The following is a 13,696-nucleotide window of genomic DNA, read 5'->3' as shown; positions in this document are numbered from 1 at the left end:
GAGTTTTCATACATGACATTACCTACGATTACACTCTGTAAGATAAATATCACAACTGGTGCTGCGCAGCGCCGATAGCTTATGACTTGGTGGACTGAACACTGTTTTTCCCGGTGTTTTTTTTAGCTACTGTCAGTGACGCGAGAGAACTTAAGTAAAGGAAAGTGCTGTGTAAGTTTAGGCTACATTAATTTGTGCGTGGTGCCAGTGTCATTCATTATTTTTAAATGTCTTACAACATATATACATGCATTCACAGTCGAGTGAAATCAGGTATAAGCATACAAAGACGCTTAGAACTCACGTTAAGCCAATGGTAGCACACTGAATGCGAATGCACGATTTGATGCAGGCAAAAGTATTGACTGTTACTAACGAAGGTTTTATAGCAATATTATAAATGTGGCGACAGAATAGCCTAAAACTTGGGTAAGCCTTGCGTTTAGTAGCCTAATTGCGGTGATAGCCAAAACTAATGTGAATCACGGACTATCCTACAACCAAAGAAAGTAAAGGTGATTAGTAGGCCTACCTGCGTTAGCCAAATAAAGGACGGGACTGCACCCTTCAAAAACCGTAAAATAAAGTTTATTAGTTTTACAGTTGACTACACTTGACAGTTCACCATCAGTCCACACAAACAATTCTGGTTTCCTTGCACTAGCCATTTCGTCGTAGCCTATTCTGTCTGTTTGTAAAGCGCAAGTTTTGGTCAATTTCTTTAAAGAAACAGTGCCACCTATAGGCCTGGGGTATGAAGTAACCTGTTGAGTCGTGTTGAGATGGATCCGTTTAGACGCAAATATTCTTGATACGGTTCCAGGGAAGACGGAGGAAAAAAAGATCGGTTTGGTACGTGTGGACTAGGCCTAAGACAGATAACAGGTATGTCAAGCAGATAGTACATACTGTAGGCATTAGGCCAGCCTTGTGATAACTGATAGAAGTCTGTTCTTGGAGGAAGTACAGATAATTAGTTTGGAAAAAACCCCACTAGCAGACCCAGAAATAACATTGAAGGCAAGCATTGATTAGGGTGATATCAGCTAAATTGGGCCACTTTTTGGTAAATCAGTTGGGAAAATAATATAATACTATATATGCCTTTTCCAAGTGTTTTTATGATTACTAATGACTGTTTTTGATCATTTTGTGTTGAAATGATGTCATAAAATATAATTATTTAGGCCCTACAGTTCTTGAAACATCAACTGTGCCAACTTTTTTTGCATAAACAGTTTCAGGTAAAATGGGCCAGCATCTAAGGTAAAATGGGCCAGCTGTTTTAGGTAAGCATTCGGCCAGTCAAAATGCAAAGGGAATGGTAATTTATCATCAATTTTTATTTCAAAACACAATATTTATATGTGCCATTAAAAAAAACACATTTTGGGTGCAAACTCACATATTCAAATGTGCAATTAAAAAAGACCATTTTGGAACAGCACAGATCAGTGAATAGATCAGTGACAGATCAGTGTGTGTGTGTGTGTGTGTGTGTGTGTGTGTGTGTGTGTGTGTGAACAACACATTTTGAACGAAATGCGCAAATTACAAAAATTCATACAAAACTGGTAACTGATATATTAAAAATTAAAACATTGATATCATTATTCTCCTCTCTGCTTGTCTCCTCTCTCATCTTTCCTCCTCTCATTTCCTCTCTCTTTCCTTCTCCCTCTCTCCTCTCACTTCATTCGCATTTGCCATACTCACTGTAAATAAAATATCAACCACCATTATTACTGGGGGGGCGGGGGTCATGGTGCAACCTAGTGTGTGTGTGTGTGTGTGTGTGTACGTGTGTTTGTGTCCGTGCATGTGTGCGCGTTGGTTGGTGTGCGAGTGTGTGGGTGAATGCGTATGTGCATGGGTGTGTACACACACACACACACACACACACCCTCACACACATGTGTATGTGTGTTTGTGAGTGACACAGAGGATGGCCCATTTTAGCTGAAACCATGTGGCCCATTTTACCTCAGTGGGTTAAGGTAAATTGGGCCGCTAAGAAAAACATCACTTTTGTGTTCCACGCAATTGTTAGCGCGCTCGCCTCCCAATCCGAGGTGCTGCTGTTCGTGGGGTGGAGTCCGGGCGTGTGCAGGGCTGAATCGCACAGGTTCAACACAACACAGGTTACAAATGCATGGGGATATTTTTGCAATGTAATCTACCTCACTATAGAGTATAGACATCTGTCAGATAAGCTCTCCTCTCCCGTGCTGCTGCTGGGGCATTTGGGTTAAATGGCAGTGGCATGCAGTTCAACATCACGTCTCATTAAGTCCTCTAATATGTCCTAATTTATGTCATCAACACATCCGTGATTCGTGGAAATGTGTACGCTAGATTTATAGCTATTTTTTCACATCGGACACCACACTGATTTCCCTCGTGTAGCAATATTTGTCCTTGTAATTATGTATGATTTGGAGAAATGGGAACTGCGTCGTATAGATGAGAGAAGCAAAGTGCACAGGCAAGGGTGGATTATGAACTTTCGGGCCCCTGGGCCCAGATGTATTAAGGCCCCCCCACTTATTGTCATATATGTGGGAGGAGGGGGGGGTTGGGGCTCCTCCCCCAGAATTCTCTTAATTTGTTTGATGTGATTTCCTGTATTCTGGTGCATTTTGGGGATGGCCAATACTAAATTCAATCAGATTCATAGCCTACATCCTGATTTGTTGATATTAAGGCAATGATTCTTTGCAAAGGCTTGGGCTTCAGGGCCCCCTGACCCCTTGGGCCCCTGGGCCTGGGCCCGGTACGCCCGTGCAGTAATCCATCCCTGTGCACAGGCGCCCAAGCAAGCGCTCCTGCAGGTGTAAGCTACGGCTGTACCTTACCATCAGGCAACAGAAACCGTTTCCAAGTTGACCTTTCCAGCTCTGCACAGTATCCCATTAATTGCATGACAATAGGCTATTTACAATATTTTATGTAAAGTAGATTTTGTAAACACGTTATAATCAACTTAATGCACGCACAACTTTTGTTTGAGCAGGAGAGAGAATAACGATGAATGGACGCAGCAACTACAGAAATTGTAGCCAAGGCTGGTTGCTGCTTTCTTTTACTGTCTATGGTTGCTAGTTAACAGCACATAATAAGCTTATTTAAGCGAATTCACAAACTCAAGACTTCAAGGCCATCATGGATATAAAACGTTTTTTGAAAACAACGAAAGGATGGAGGGAACATAGCAAAGCTTGGGAGTTATTTCAGATGGGCTACAACAAGGTAGGCAAAATTGTGGTCCTTGTTAAAACCTTAGCGCAGCTGGAATAATGCTTATAGGCTGATGTTAAAGCGCACACAATGTTAAAAGCCATACACAACGGTAAATTGGAACAAAACTAAAGATAACTTTAGCCTTTATAGGGCTGTATAAAGTTGTCCAAATTAATAAGTCGTAATTAGGCGTTGTTGTTGTAAAGATATTGCATGTAGATGTACTATATACAGTAGGCTACTACATTTTTAGTTGACCAATGCACGAACAAACCCGGAAAACGGGCAAATATTATCAAGGCTTTAAATGTTTCCATCTGTGCACAGGGTGTCTGTAGATCGGTGTGCATAGCATTCATTCCTGCAGGCCTGTGGCCATGCATGCGCCCTTAAAATAGCATCTAAATTTGCGCCACTGACTTTAGACCAGGAGGTTCCTGTGGCGGTATTGTTTTCTGAAACTGCAAAATATCAACTGGGACTCTGCGCCGGAACACGCCCTCTCTTTTCGCTGAAACGCCCTTAGTGCAAAATAGAGCCCTAAGGTCTGAGCTACACCAGGCGCGTAACTGAAGCGTTCCGTTCGCGTTGCGTCTGCTGCAACAATTAGCTTCCATTATAATCAATGGAAGTAGCTACACCAGACGTGACAGTGGGGCGTACGTTCGAAAAAAATAGACCATTCATCTAAAATGGATTTTACGCGTCGCGAACGGAACGCTTCAGTTACGCGCCTGGTGTAGCTCAGCCCTAAGTCTTAAAGTGTTTGTCTCTTAGGCATGGTCATGGGCGTCTGAGCCATTATACGACTTTTTAATATTGTTAGTTTGGACCCCCCCACTTTTGCCATGCGAAATACCAGTGCTGTTTTCAGCATCTGTTAAGTGCTTCATTGTCATTGAATTCTCCCATCATCCCCCTCATCCCTCTCATCCTCAAGGGTCATCCCCCTCACTTTTGATAAGGAAAAAAAGTCTTATAGGCACGCCAAATAAATAAAAACCTATAGATTTACGCTAGGCTACATAAAACTCCCCATTAACAGCATCATGTCACTAACTACAGCCATCTAAGACTCAAATTATGGCCAGGGTCTTAAGACAAAGCACAGGCCTTTATTTGCGGCAGGCTTGTATTCGAGAGGCTCTGGCAAGCTCTGGCAAGGCGGCAAGCGACTGAGCTTGAGACCGACGTGTTGGAGATCCAGCTGCTGGAAAGGGTCTTAAGTCAGTGGCCGAATGCACACACAAGAGTTGTATAAACACCCAGATTTTGGGGGTGCTCCTCCTAAAACGCGCAACTCCCTCTATCACGAGTAAATGACAGAGGGGAGAATTCTGGCAGGGTGAAATATGCATAGTTACGTGTTTTTTTTTTACTTTACGCACACACATGGGTTATTTCCCCCCTTAGTGTTTTGTTGTGCCTATACAGTGTTGGGAGTAACACGTTACAAAAGTGGCATAATGTAGGCCTAATTTGCTGTAACGTGGTAGGCTAATATAAGGCATTACAAAAGAATTGGTAAATATTTTACTCGGGACAAACTTCAGTAACGCGCTTTAATGCATTTTAACCCGAAATTAAGTGGTATTTTGTTTTTATACTCCTACGTGACCGTTCTACATGTAGGCTGCTGAAGTGCTGCGAGGGCGCAGCAAATGAACTTCAGAAGGAATATATCTTTAAGCTCACGACATTCAGACTGGCACAAAAAGTTAACAGCCCACCGTTAACTTGTTATATAGAAGTATCTAAATAACCTGTTAAAATGTACCAGGATTCAGGAAATTGCGTCTAGTCCAAAAAAAAATTTGGGGGGAAGACCCCCAAACCACCCGCTGAAATGCCCACCCACTTCCAGAATGCCTCCGACGCCCATGGCAATGGTGAATCCATTTTTAAGCACATATAACATATAAATTAATCTAAATGATCTCAAAAAAGATAAGATATGTAAATATTTTTATTTTTCTCACCCCTTGGAAAATTGCATCCAATCCCAACACAACATTGTCACCTATATCACCAAACACAGCTATATCTCTTAATTACTAGACAGTGTCTCATCAGTGTTTTTGTAAACTGTAAGATTTCAGATACATGCGAGAGGTGACAACTTCCTTGTGCTGTAGGTAGGGGATTTCCAACCCAGTTCACAGTGGCTAATAAACAACATTACAAACAAACATTAAACATATTGTCACTGGCTATACCAAGAGGAGAGCCAGAGTGTTCTGGATCATCTGGTTTCCCTGTACAAGCCGGGAGACCCACTAGAAGGGTGTTACAGTTGCCGAGGTGTCAGACAAACATGGCCTGTGTTGGTAATCAGTTAACTATGGCCTTAACTTATTACCCCTAATGCAAAATGTCACGAGCAAAGTGTATTTGGGTAACAAAGTCAGCTTAGTCAGAAAAAGCTAGTTTGTTGTTAATCATGACACCGAGGTTTCTAACAACCACACAACAGAGATTTTGAAAGTGATATTGTAATGTAAGGTTTATTTGTCCTGCAAGACCAACAATTTAGTCTTTTAGAGGTTCATCTGAATGTGGTGTTCCTTCATTCATGCGGATATGTCTGAGAGACACCAAGACAGAAAAACCGATACCACATCGTCCTCATTTTCTCCAATCATTGAAATGATCAATAGCCATAAACATGTAAAAGTTTAATTTAGGTCTGATTGTGTTGCAGTTTTGTTCAGTGGTATTGCAGAACATGAAGATACCAATGGGATTTTATTATGTGGAAATAATTGTAGTGAATTTGTTACAGAGGAAAAATACAGAGAAAATACCATTTGAAGGGAATGGACCCCATGTTTGGTTATGAGAGAGTCTATGGGTGTTGTGTGCTTGGAAACATTGAGTTATTTGCAGTCCCCACAACCAATTACAAATTACGGTTTACAGATAGCCGTAGCCTGTCAGCTCCCATCATGCAGTAGTGAGAGATTATAAAACAACTGCAAAGAATGTTAAATAATGGTAAATAAAAGGGCAATAGCTTAAAGATAATAAAGTACATAAAACAAAAATAATTAAGACATACTGTAAAACAGAGTGCATCTGATTAACAGGAAGTACATTTAATCATGCACTGGACATCATGCAAGTACATTGGGAAGTGCATTTAACTAGAAATCATCTGATTGTAAGGTCCTTAGTCTAAAGTCATCTGCACCACTGAACAAGATTGAGCTCAAACATGCTTTTCCTGGAAACGGTCTTCCTCCTTGCCCTGACTTCAGTCAAGCGAGTGAGTGATTTAACTGCCCTGTCAGTGAACTCTGTATGCATGCACTTCACTACGAGTGACACAAAAGATTGTCCTTCATCCAACCCAATTTACCAGCCCAAGGTGCTCCCCTCTGCCCTTAGGAGCAGAGTGAAGGAACTACCTGCTTTTCACCCTGACGTTCAGCAGGAGGAACATTGGCTACATAACCTCTGCCAGGTGAAAGCAGGGGCAGCACAAGATCCTGGGCCCTATGCATAGGCAGTCCTGATGGGCCCCATGTCCCCCCGCTCGTATTCCAGACTTTTCAATGGGTCTTTCCCCTCTTGTGGCCCTGGTAATCAGTCCCACTTTTACCCCCAGTCCGACGCCCCTGGGTGAGAGTGCTGTGTTTACACCGAATTCTGTACATCTGCTACGGGGCTCATCAAAACAAAGGATCTTCCATTGGCTGGATGGGGCCACTACTCTAGTGTACAAAGCCTCAGGTGGGACCCACCCTTAAATGTTTAGTAGCTCACTCCACTAGTAGCGTGGCTCCATCTAGGGCAGCATGGAAAGGCATTTCAATGGAAAATATATATTTAAGCACAAACTGGGCTTCAGGCAGTTGTGTTTTCTCCTGGAGGCAACATTAATTGGGAACGCAGGGAAGTTGGGGGCAAGCACTCACCTTCAGTAGAACACAGTGAATACTACAACTAAAATACATTCAATGCCTTTGATAATCTCAGGATCAGCAACCACTACACATGCACAGCAAACTCAAAAAGGCCTAAAAGTAAGGAGCCTACCCTACAACGTACAACTTAGTGACCCTTAAATTATTTTTGAAACCGACCCATTATCCAGTATGCTTAAAGGTTGTATCAGCGATTGCAGGACAAAAAAAGGACCAAACATAAATGATCACATTCATCTAATCTTTCCTAATGATCAGCTAGCTGCCCAGTACCCACCCCATAAGCAGGCCGTCAAAAAAACGCGTCTCTGTAGGCAGCCTAGGCTCTGAGATCTGCACACAAAAACAATTGCTAACAACAAGTGTTGCCAACCACTCAAAGGCAAAATAAAGTGTTCCAACCAATAACCGACGAGATGTGCTTGAAACTCATATTTTAAAAGGTGAAACGGTGCTACTTTACTCATTTTGGTGTAGATGTTAGTGTCCCATATATGGAAAGTATTAATAACATTCAACAGCCGTCCTGTGTTTGACTGGCAAACACTTTTAATCCATGTGAGGTGCCGCTGACAATAGCAACAAAGAAGCAAGTTCATTGTGGAATATCTGATGTTTTATGATATTATCAGTCTTTGTGAGAACATTCATTAATGTTTCACCTATAAGCTGTCATCAACACTATCAACTGATCATAAATACCATTGTCTTATAGAGAGGATATTAAAAAAATGAGGTAGTTGATAGCGATTGTGGGAAGTGTTTTATCAGCATCACCAGGTCTTTTTTATCACAAGGATCATCAAGATAGATTTATGCATCATAATATCTAATTGGGTTCCGGAGCTGTCAAATACGAACATGCATTGATGTTTTACCAAGGAATGTTGTCCCTTTGAGATACAGTAAACCCTAAAAAAACTCAGGGCCCTTATCTATAAGGCATCTTCTAAAAAAGGAAGCATCTAGTATATAGCATACATACTCTTTTGATCCCGTGAGGGAAATTTGGTCTCTGCATTTATCCAATCTGTGAATTAGTGAAACACACTCAGCGCACAGTGAGGTGAAGCATACACTAATCCCGGCGTAGTGAGCTGCCTGCAACAACAGCGGCGCTCGGGGAGCATTGAGGGGTTAGCTGCCTTGCTCAAGGGCACTTCAGCCGTGCCTACTGGTCGGGGTTCGAACCGGCAACCCTCCGGTTACAAGTCCGAAGCGCTAACCAGTTATGGCCAGGCCTAATCTTGTTCGTGCCCCTTTTGAAATTTAAGCACCTGCCCCTCCAAAGGTCTCTGCACTGCCCTGCTGTTAATGTTTCACTGGAGTTATTAGCTTACAATCTGTCCAAACCTTATTGTGCTATAAGCCTGATGAACTACAGTTCAGCACTGCTTGAGTCAGAGGATAGCGTAGCATTCATAGTATAAAAATACCGGCTTTAAAATGCCCAAATGCAACACAAATTGCGTTGAGAAACCGCTAGCAAAAGGCTTTGAAAAACTTGGACGTATCGTCGGTATATATCCATGGGTGTTCTTTATTTCACCTCTGATAATATCAGCGGGTCTTGGTGCAGGGTTTTATTTTCTAAAAGACAGAGAGGCGAACGACATCGAAGAACAATTCACTCCAAAAAACGGTCCAGCTAAGGCGGAGAGAGCATTTATCAAAGAGCATTTTCCGCAAAGAGAAGAGTTTTCTAGTTTGAGGCTTTACACAGAGGGAACATTTGCTTCACTAATCGCTGTGCACCCAACAAACATTCTCAGCTTAAATGCTTTCGAAGAATTAGTAAAGTTAGACCACAAAGTAAAACAGATCAGAGTAAACGGTAGTAAACTGACATTTTCAGACTTGTGTGCCAAGAAAAATGGAGAATGTGTGTTAAACCCGATTCTGGATATAATGAACATCTTTATTAATGTTAACACACCGATACAGTTCCCTTGGCACAACGGAGAATTCACAGGATCAGTAATTGGCGGCGTGAGTAAACACTCGAACAATACCATTCAGTCTGCGCAGGCAATACGAATGTTCTATTATTTAACGGAGGACAAGAAAAATGAAACAGACCTTTGGTTGAATAAGTTCATTCAGACTTTGTCAGAAGAAGATGCAACTGACAAAAAGGTAAGTGTAAAAACAGCAAGAGAAGACATAACAGCCTCTAGCCTGAGAAACATGCATTTTTGTGAAATAGGCATACAATGCATCAGGACATAATAGGCCTATACCGTCTTTCATCATTATAATGAGTAAGAAATGTGGAAATATAGGCTATTGTCTATTAATTAAATAAAATGGTTTAGGAATAGGCTGGGACCTACTTAACTCCATCTTAATCCAAATTACATTTGTACATTATATATGCCATTACATGTCCTTGCCAGGCCTTATCCATTAGGTTATCATTGAAATTATGGTTTCCTAAATAATCTAAGACAGCTCATCAATAAGGTTGATATTAAATGTTTTTGGTATTTCAGTTGTGCTGAGCCCAGCCTGTATTCTCCTCTATTATAATATAGACTATAGAGGTTTCAAAGATCAAATACAACTTTTTTCAGTTGCTTAGCATGTATGTTTTTGCTGTTACAGATCTCTGTTTCCTATTTCACTTCAATATCACGGGCAGAGGAATTTGAAACAAATCCACAGACAGTGATACCACTGTTCTCCATTACTTACTTTTTGGCCATTACCGTCTCCATAGTTTCGTGTATGAGGTATGAGGTACTGTTTTGAAATCATGTATTGTTGTTTCCACTGTAAATGATTATTTGATTACGTATATTATATGGAATATCTGTGTGTGAATCTGTTCAGTTGACATAATATATCACTTCAATTTACTGAAAACATATGTTGTGTTGACTATTGAAGTCATTTCATTATATTCAACCTCTCAAATGAGCGCTCTTTGAAATTCTATGAAACAGTGCATACATTATGATAACAGCAACACACCCAATCGATCATTCACTTTCAACAGTATTTCCCCCTACAGTTTTTCTCCTTTGTGTCAACAGAAAGAGTAAACTTTGTGAATACTTCTGACTGTATAGATTCATGTTTAACCATATGGTGTCATGTGCTCATTCAGGCTGGACTGTGTGAGGAATAAGGTCTGGGTGGCCACCTTCGGGGTGCTGTCTGCAGGCCTGGCGGTGCTCACCAGTTTTGGACTGCTGCTCTTCTGTGGGATGCCATTCGTGATGACGGTGGCGTCTTCTCCCTTTCTCATTCTTGGTGTGCAAAAAGACATACAGTTTATGTCCTTTTCTTTCAAAGCTTTTCTCAGCACAGTGAATCTAACAATTCCTGGGATCTGGGATCATCACTGAAAAGATAATCACCCCCCCCAATCATATTCTATGGTTGAATTACTTTATAGATGTAGTCCATAGCTTTTACATCATTGTCAAATTGGTTTGCCCTCTCTTGCCACAGGTATTGGTGTGGATGACATGTTCATCATGATTTCATGCTGGCAGAAAACAAAAGTCAAAGCTAAGGTGGAAGATCGCATGGCCGAGACGTACAAGGAGGCTGCTGTTTCCATCACCATCACCACTCTCACTGACGTCTTGGCGTTTTACATCGGCCTCATGACCCCTTTTGGGTCAGTCCAGTCCTTCTGCATGTACACCGGCACAGCCATCCTCTTCTGCTACATCTACAACATCACATTCTTCGGTGCCTTTCTGGCACTGAACGGACAACGAGAGGGAAGCAATAGACACTGGCTCATATGCAGGAAGGTTAAAGCTCCAAGTCCAGACAACAAGGGCAATGCCTGCTCAGTTGGAGGAGCTTATGATCCTGACACAGGTGCAGAGGAGGAGATGCCCATTAATATCCTCTTTAGAAAGTACTATGGTCCATTTCTGACAAAGCCTTGGACTAAAGTGTTTGTTATTTTGCTCTACTTAGGATATTTGGCCGGTAGCATATATGGCTGTTTGCAAATGCAGGAAGGGATTGATCTAAAAAATTTAGCACCTGATGATTCGTATGTTGCTAGCTACTATGATGACGAAGACAGATATTTCTCAGAGTATGGCCCTTTTGTCATGTTAGTTATTAAAGATGAAAACTTCCAATATTGGGAGAAAAGTGCTCGTGAAAACCTTGACGCATGCCTGAATGAATTTGAATTATCCGACATGGTTGCCAAAAGCATGACTATATCTTGGCTTAGAGACTATATAAATTATGGAGATGCATTAGGATTAAATCTTACAGATGAAAAGGGTTTTATGGGAAATTTACCCACATATCTTCAACGGTCAGGTTTGACACAGGATGTTCTTATTTGCAATGATAAAATACGGGCTTCCCGACTCTTTATCCCCACAGTAAACATCAGAACTGCAATTGATGAGAAGGATATGTTGAACTTTTTCAGAAACAAAACTCCCACTTGTGGCCAAAACATGGATCTGATGGTCTACCATCCTGCCTTTATTTTCTATGATCAATATGCAGTCATTGTTAGCAATACCATCCAAAATATTGTAGTTGCTACTGTGGTCATGCTTGTAATTTCTCTTCTGTTGATTCCACACCCTCTCTGTTCTCTGTGGGTGACCTTTGCCATTGCCTCTGTAATAGTTGGTGTAGCTGGTTTCATGGCTTTATGGGATGTTAACTTAGACTCCATCTCCATGATCAACCTGGTAATCTGCATCGGCTTTTCTGTTGACTTTTCTGCACACATTTCTTACGCCTTTGTCTCAAGTGAAAAGAGAACAGCTAATGAAAAAGCTGTTGACGCCATATACAACCTTGGGTATCCAATTATACAAGGAGCTGTCTCTACTCTAGCTGGTGTTGTGGTCCTCTCAGCAGCAAAGAGCTACATTTTCAGGACATTTTTCAAGATTATGTTTCTGGTCATCTCATTCGGCGCACTCCACGGCATAATGTTCATTCCCATATTCCTGACATTTTTTGAGTGCTGTCGTGACTCAAGCAGCGTACGGGATGAAAAGGACCAAACTGGTAATGGACAAAATTGGAGAAGTATTAACACTGTGCAATTTTCCATGTCTGGGAAAAGCACAAACCAAAGTCGTTCAAACTATACAACAGATCCCGACTGTCCATAAAATTGTGGCAAAGTATCATGTATCGACACTGAAACAGAAATATTGATATATTACAATGCTGTCACCTTTACATAGGAGATACATATATATTTTTTATTAGAGTTTCTTAGAAATGTGATGTAGATTCCATATGAATATGTAGGTTTTACAGTAGCCTACACACTGGGTTTCAATATACAGAATTGTAATAATGCTGATATCAGTCATATAGTTTATTTATGCTCTATGTCTTGGTAGCTAATATTTGAATATTTTGTAACCCTAGTATGGATCCTTAATATTTAAGACCCAAGCATCGGTCCAGAGGTATAATAATTGAATGTGGAAAGACGTGCAGAGACTATTCATGAAACAAATATAGGGGAAGAACAATTTGGGCAAGGCATATACGAGAGAGAAATATGTCCCTAAACAATGTAAACCTTTCATCACCTCATGGTAAATTAGGTGTCACCAAAATAAGTGATTCTAGATTAACAATCTAGAGAGAAGAATTGGAGAATAAAAATGTAACCATGCACTCAGAGCTCCTAGAGAAAATGTGGCAACTGTGTTTTGTTGAGCAATGTATGGAAATGTTGAATGTAGGCTTTTACAGAGTTCAGTTATAACATGGAGAAAGCTACTTGTGATAATAATATCATATTCATATCAGCTTATCGCTCATGCATTATATGCTTTTACTTTTCTGCAATATTTCAGCAAAAGCTAAACCTGAACTTCAATATGCAGATTTATGCTTCACCTTTATTACACTGCATGGAGTGATAACATTGCTAACATTAATCACACTGTTGTGTTATCACAATTTTAATAACATTTCAATAATATCCTCTGTACAGTAGGCTTCCCTTAGCTCTCATTTCTACATTCTGTTTTGATTTTGTATTCTGTATAACTGGTAATAATCATGATAATAAATGATTCTTAATAACAACTGTTTTAACCTATTTTTAGGCTACAAAGATTTGCTGAAATTACATTTGGGATGGGATCATTATCCTATTTAAAAGAACCTTTTTCTAAAAGGCTTTATAAAATAATCATGTCAATAGAGATGAGGCAGCAAAAGATAGAGAACTGGTGTCATATTATAGTATATACATTTTATATTCATATGTGTTTGACATTTGTGTTGTATGAAACATCATAGCACATTATAGCATTTCCTATTATTTCCATCATAACACACTTACAACATAATGGTATTGGAATGAAGGATTTGTATGTGCCACTAGATGGCAATGACGTTACTGTTATTGGAGGGAAGCAATTGCAACACATGTTACTTCCTAATTACCGAGGTACAGAAATGCCATGGTTAAGTTCTGAGAAATGCTTCCTTTCTTTTCCTAAGAAGCTAAACTAAAAGTGTTTCATCCTCATGACAAATACAAATGATCCATGTTGGAA

The 13,696-nt window shown here is 40.5% G+C and overlaps 1 protein-coding gene across 1 annotated transcript; it reads left to right on the top strand.

Annotated features, from left to right (window-relative positions):
- Nucleotides 1–3,130: 3,130 nt before the first annotated feature.
- On the top strand, nucleotides 3,131–12,283 carry LOC143131486 (patched domain-containing protein 3-like). The gene is made up of 4 exons (XM_076291138.1): nucleotides 3,131–3,249; nucleotides 9,771–9,898; nucleotides 10,276–10,421; nucleotides 10,623–12,283. Exons 1-4 carry the CDS (start codon nucleotides 3,163–3,165, stop codon nucleotides 12,281–12,283), a joined length of 2,022 nt encoding a protein of 673 aa, XP_076147253.1. The 5' UTR covers nucleotides 3,131–3,162.
- Nucleotides 12,284–13,696: the final 1,413 nt, after the last annotated feature.

The sequence above is a fragment of the Alosa pseudoharengus genome, unplaced genomic scaffold (genome assembly GCF_046254945.1).
Source record: "Alosa pseudoharengus isolate Yale_2024_CS ecotype anadromous, Long Island Sound unplaced genomic scaffold, YU_APseudo_1.1 YU_APseudo_1.1_scf_18, whole genome shotgun sequence".
In the NCBI taxonomy this organism is placed as follows: Eukaryota; Metazoa; Chordata; class Actinopteri; order Clupeiformes; family Clupeidae; genus Alosa; species Alosa pseudoharengus.
Note: the sequence above shows the minus strand (reverse complement) of the source record. Positions and strands in the feature narration are given on the sequence as shown.

Coding starts and splice junctions, on each gene's coding strand:
- LOC143131486 (XM_076291138.1), top strand. CDS start 3,163: ATGGATATAAAACGTTTTTTGAAAACAACGAAAGGATGGAGGGAACAT. Junction 3,250..9,770: donor TTCAGATGGGCTACAACAAG/GTAGGCAAAATT, acceptor TTGCTGTTACAG/ATCTCTGTTTCCTATTTCAC. Junction 10,422..10,622: donor TTCTCCCTTTCTCATTCTTG/GTGTGCAAAAAG, acceptor CTCTTGCCACAG/GTATTGGTGTGGATGACATG.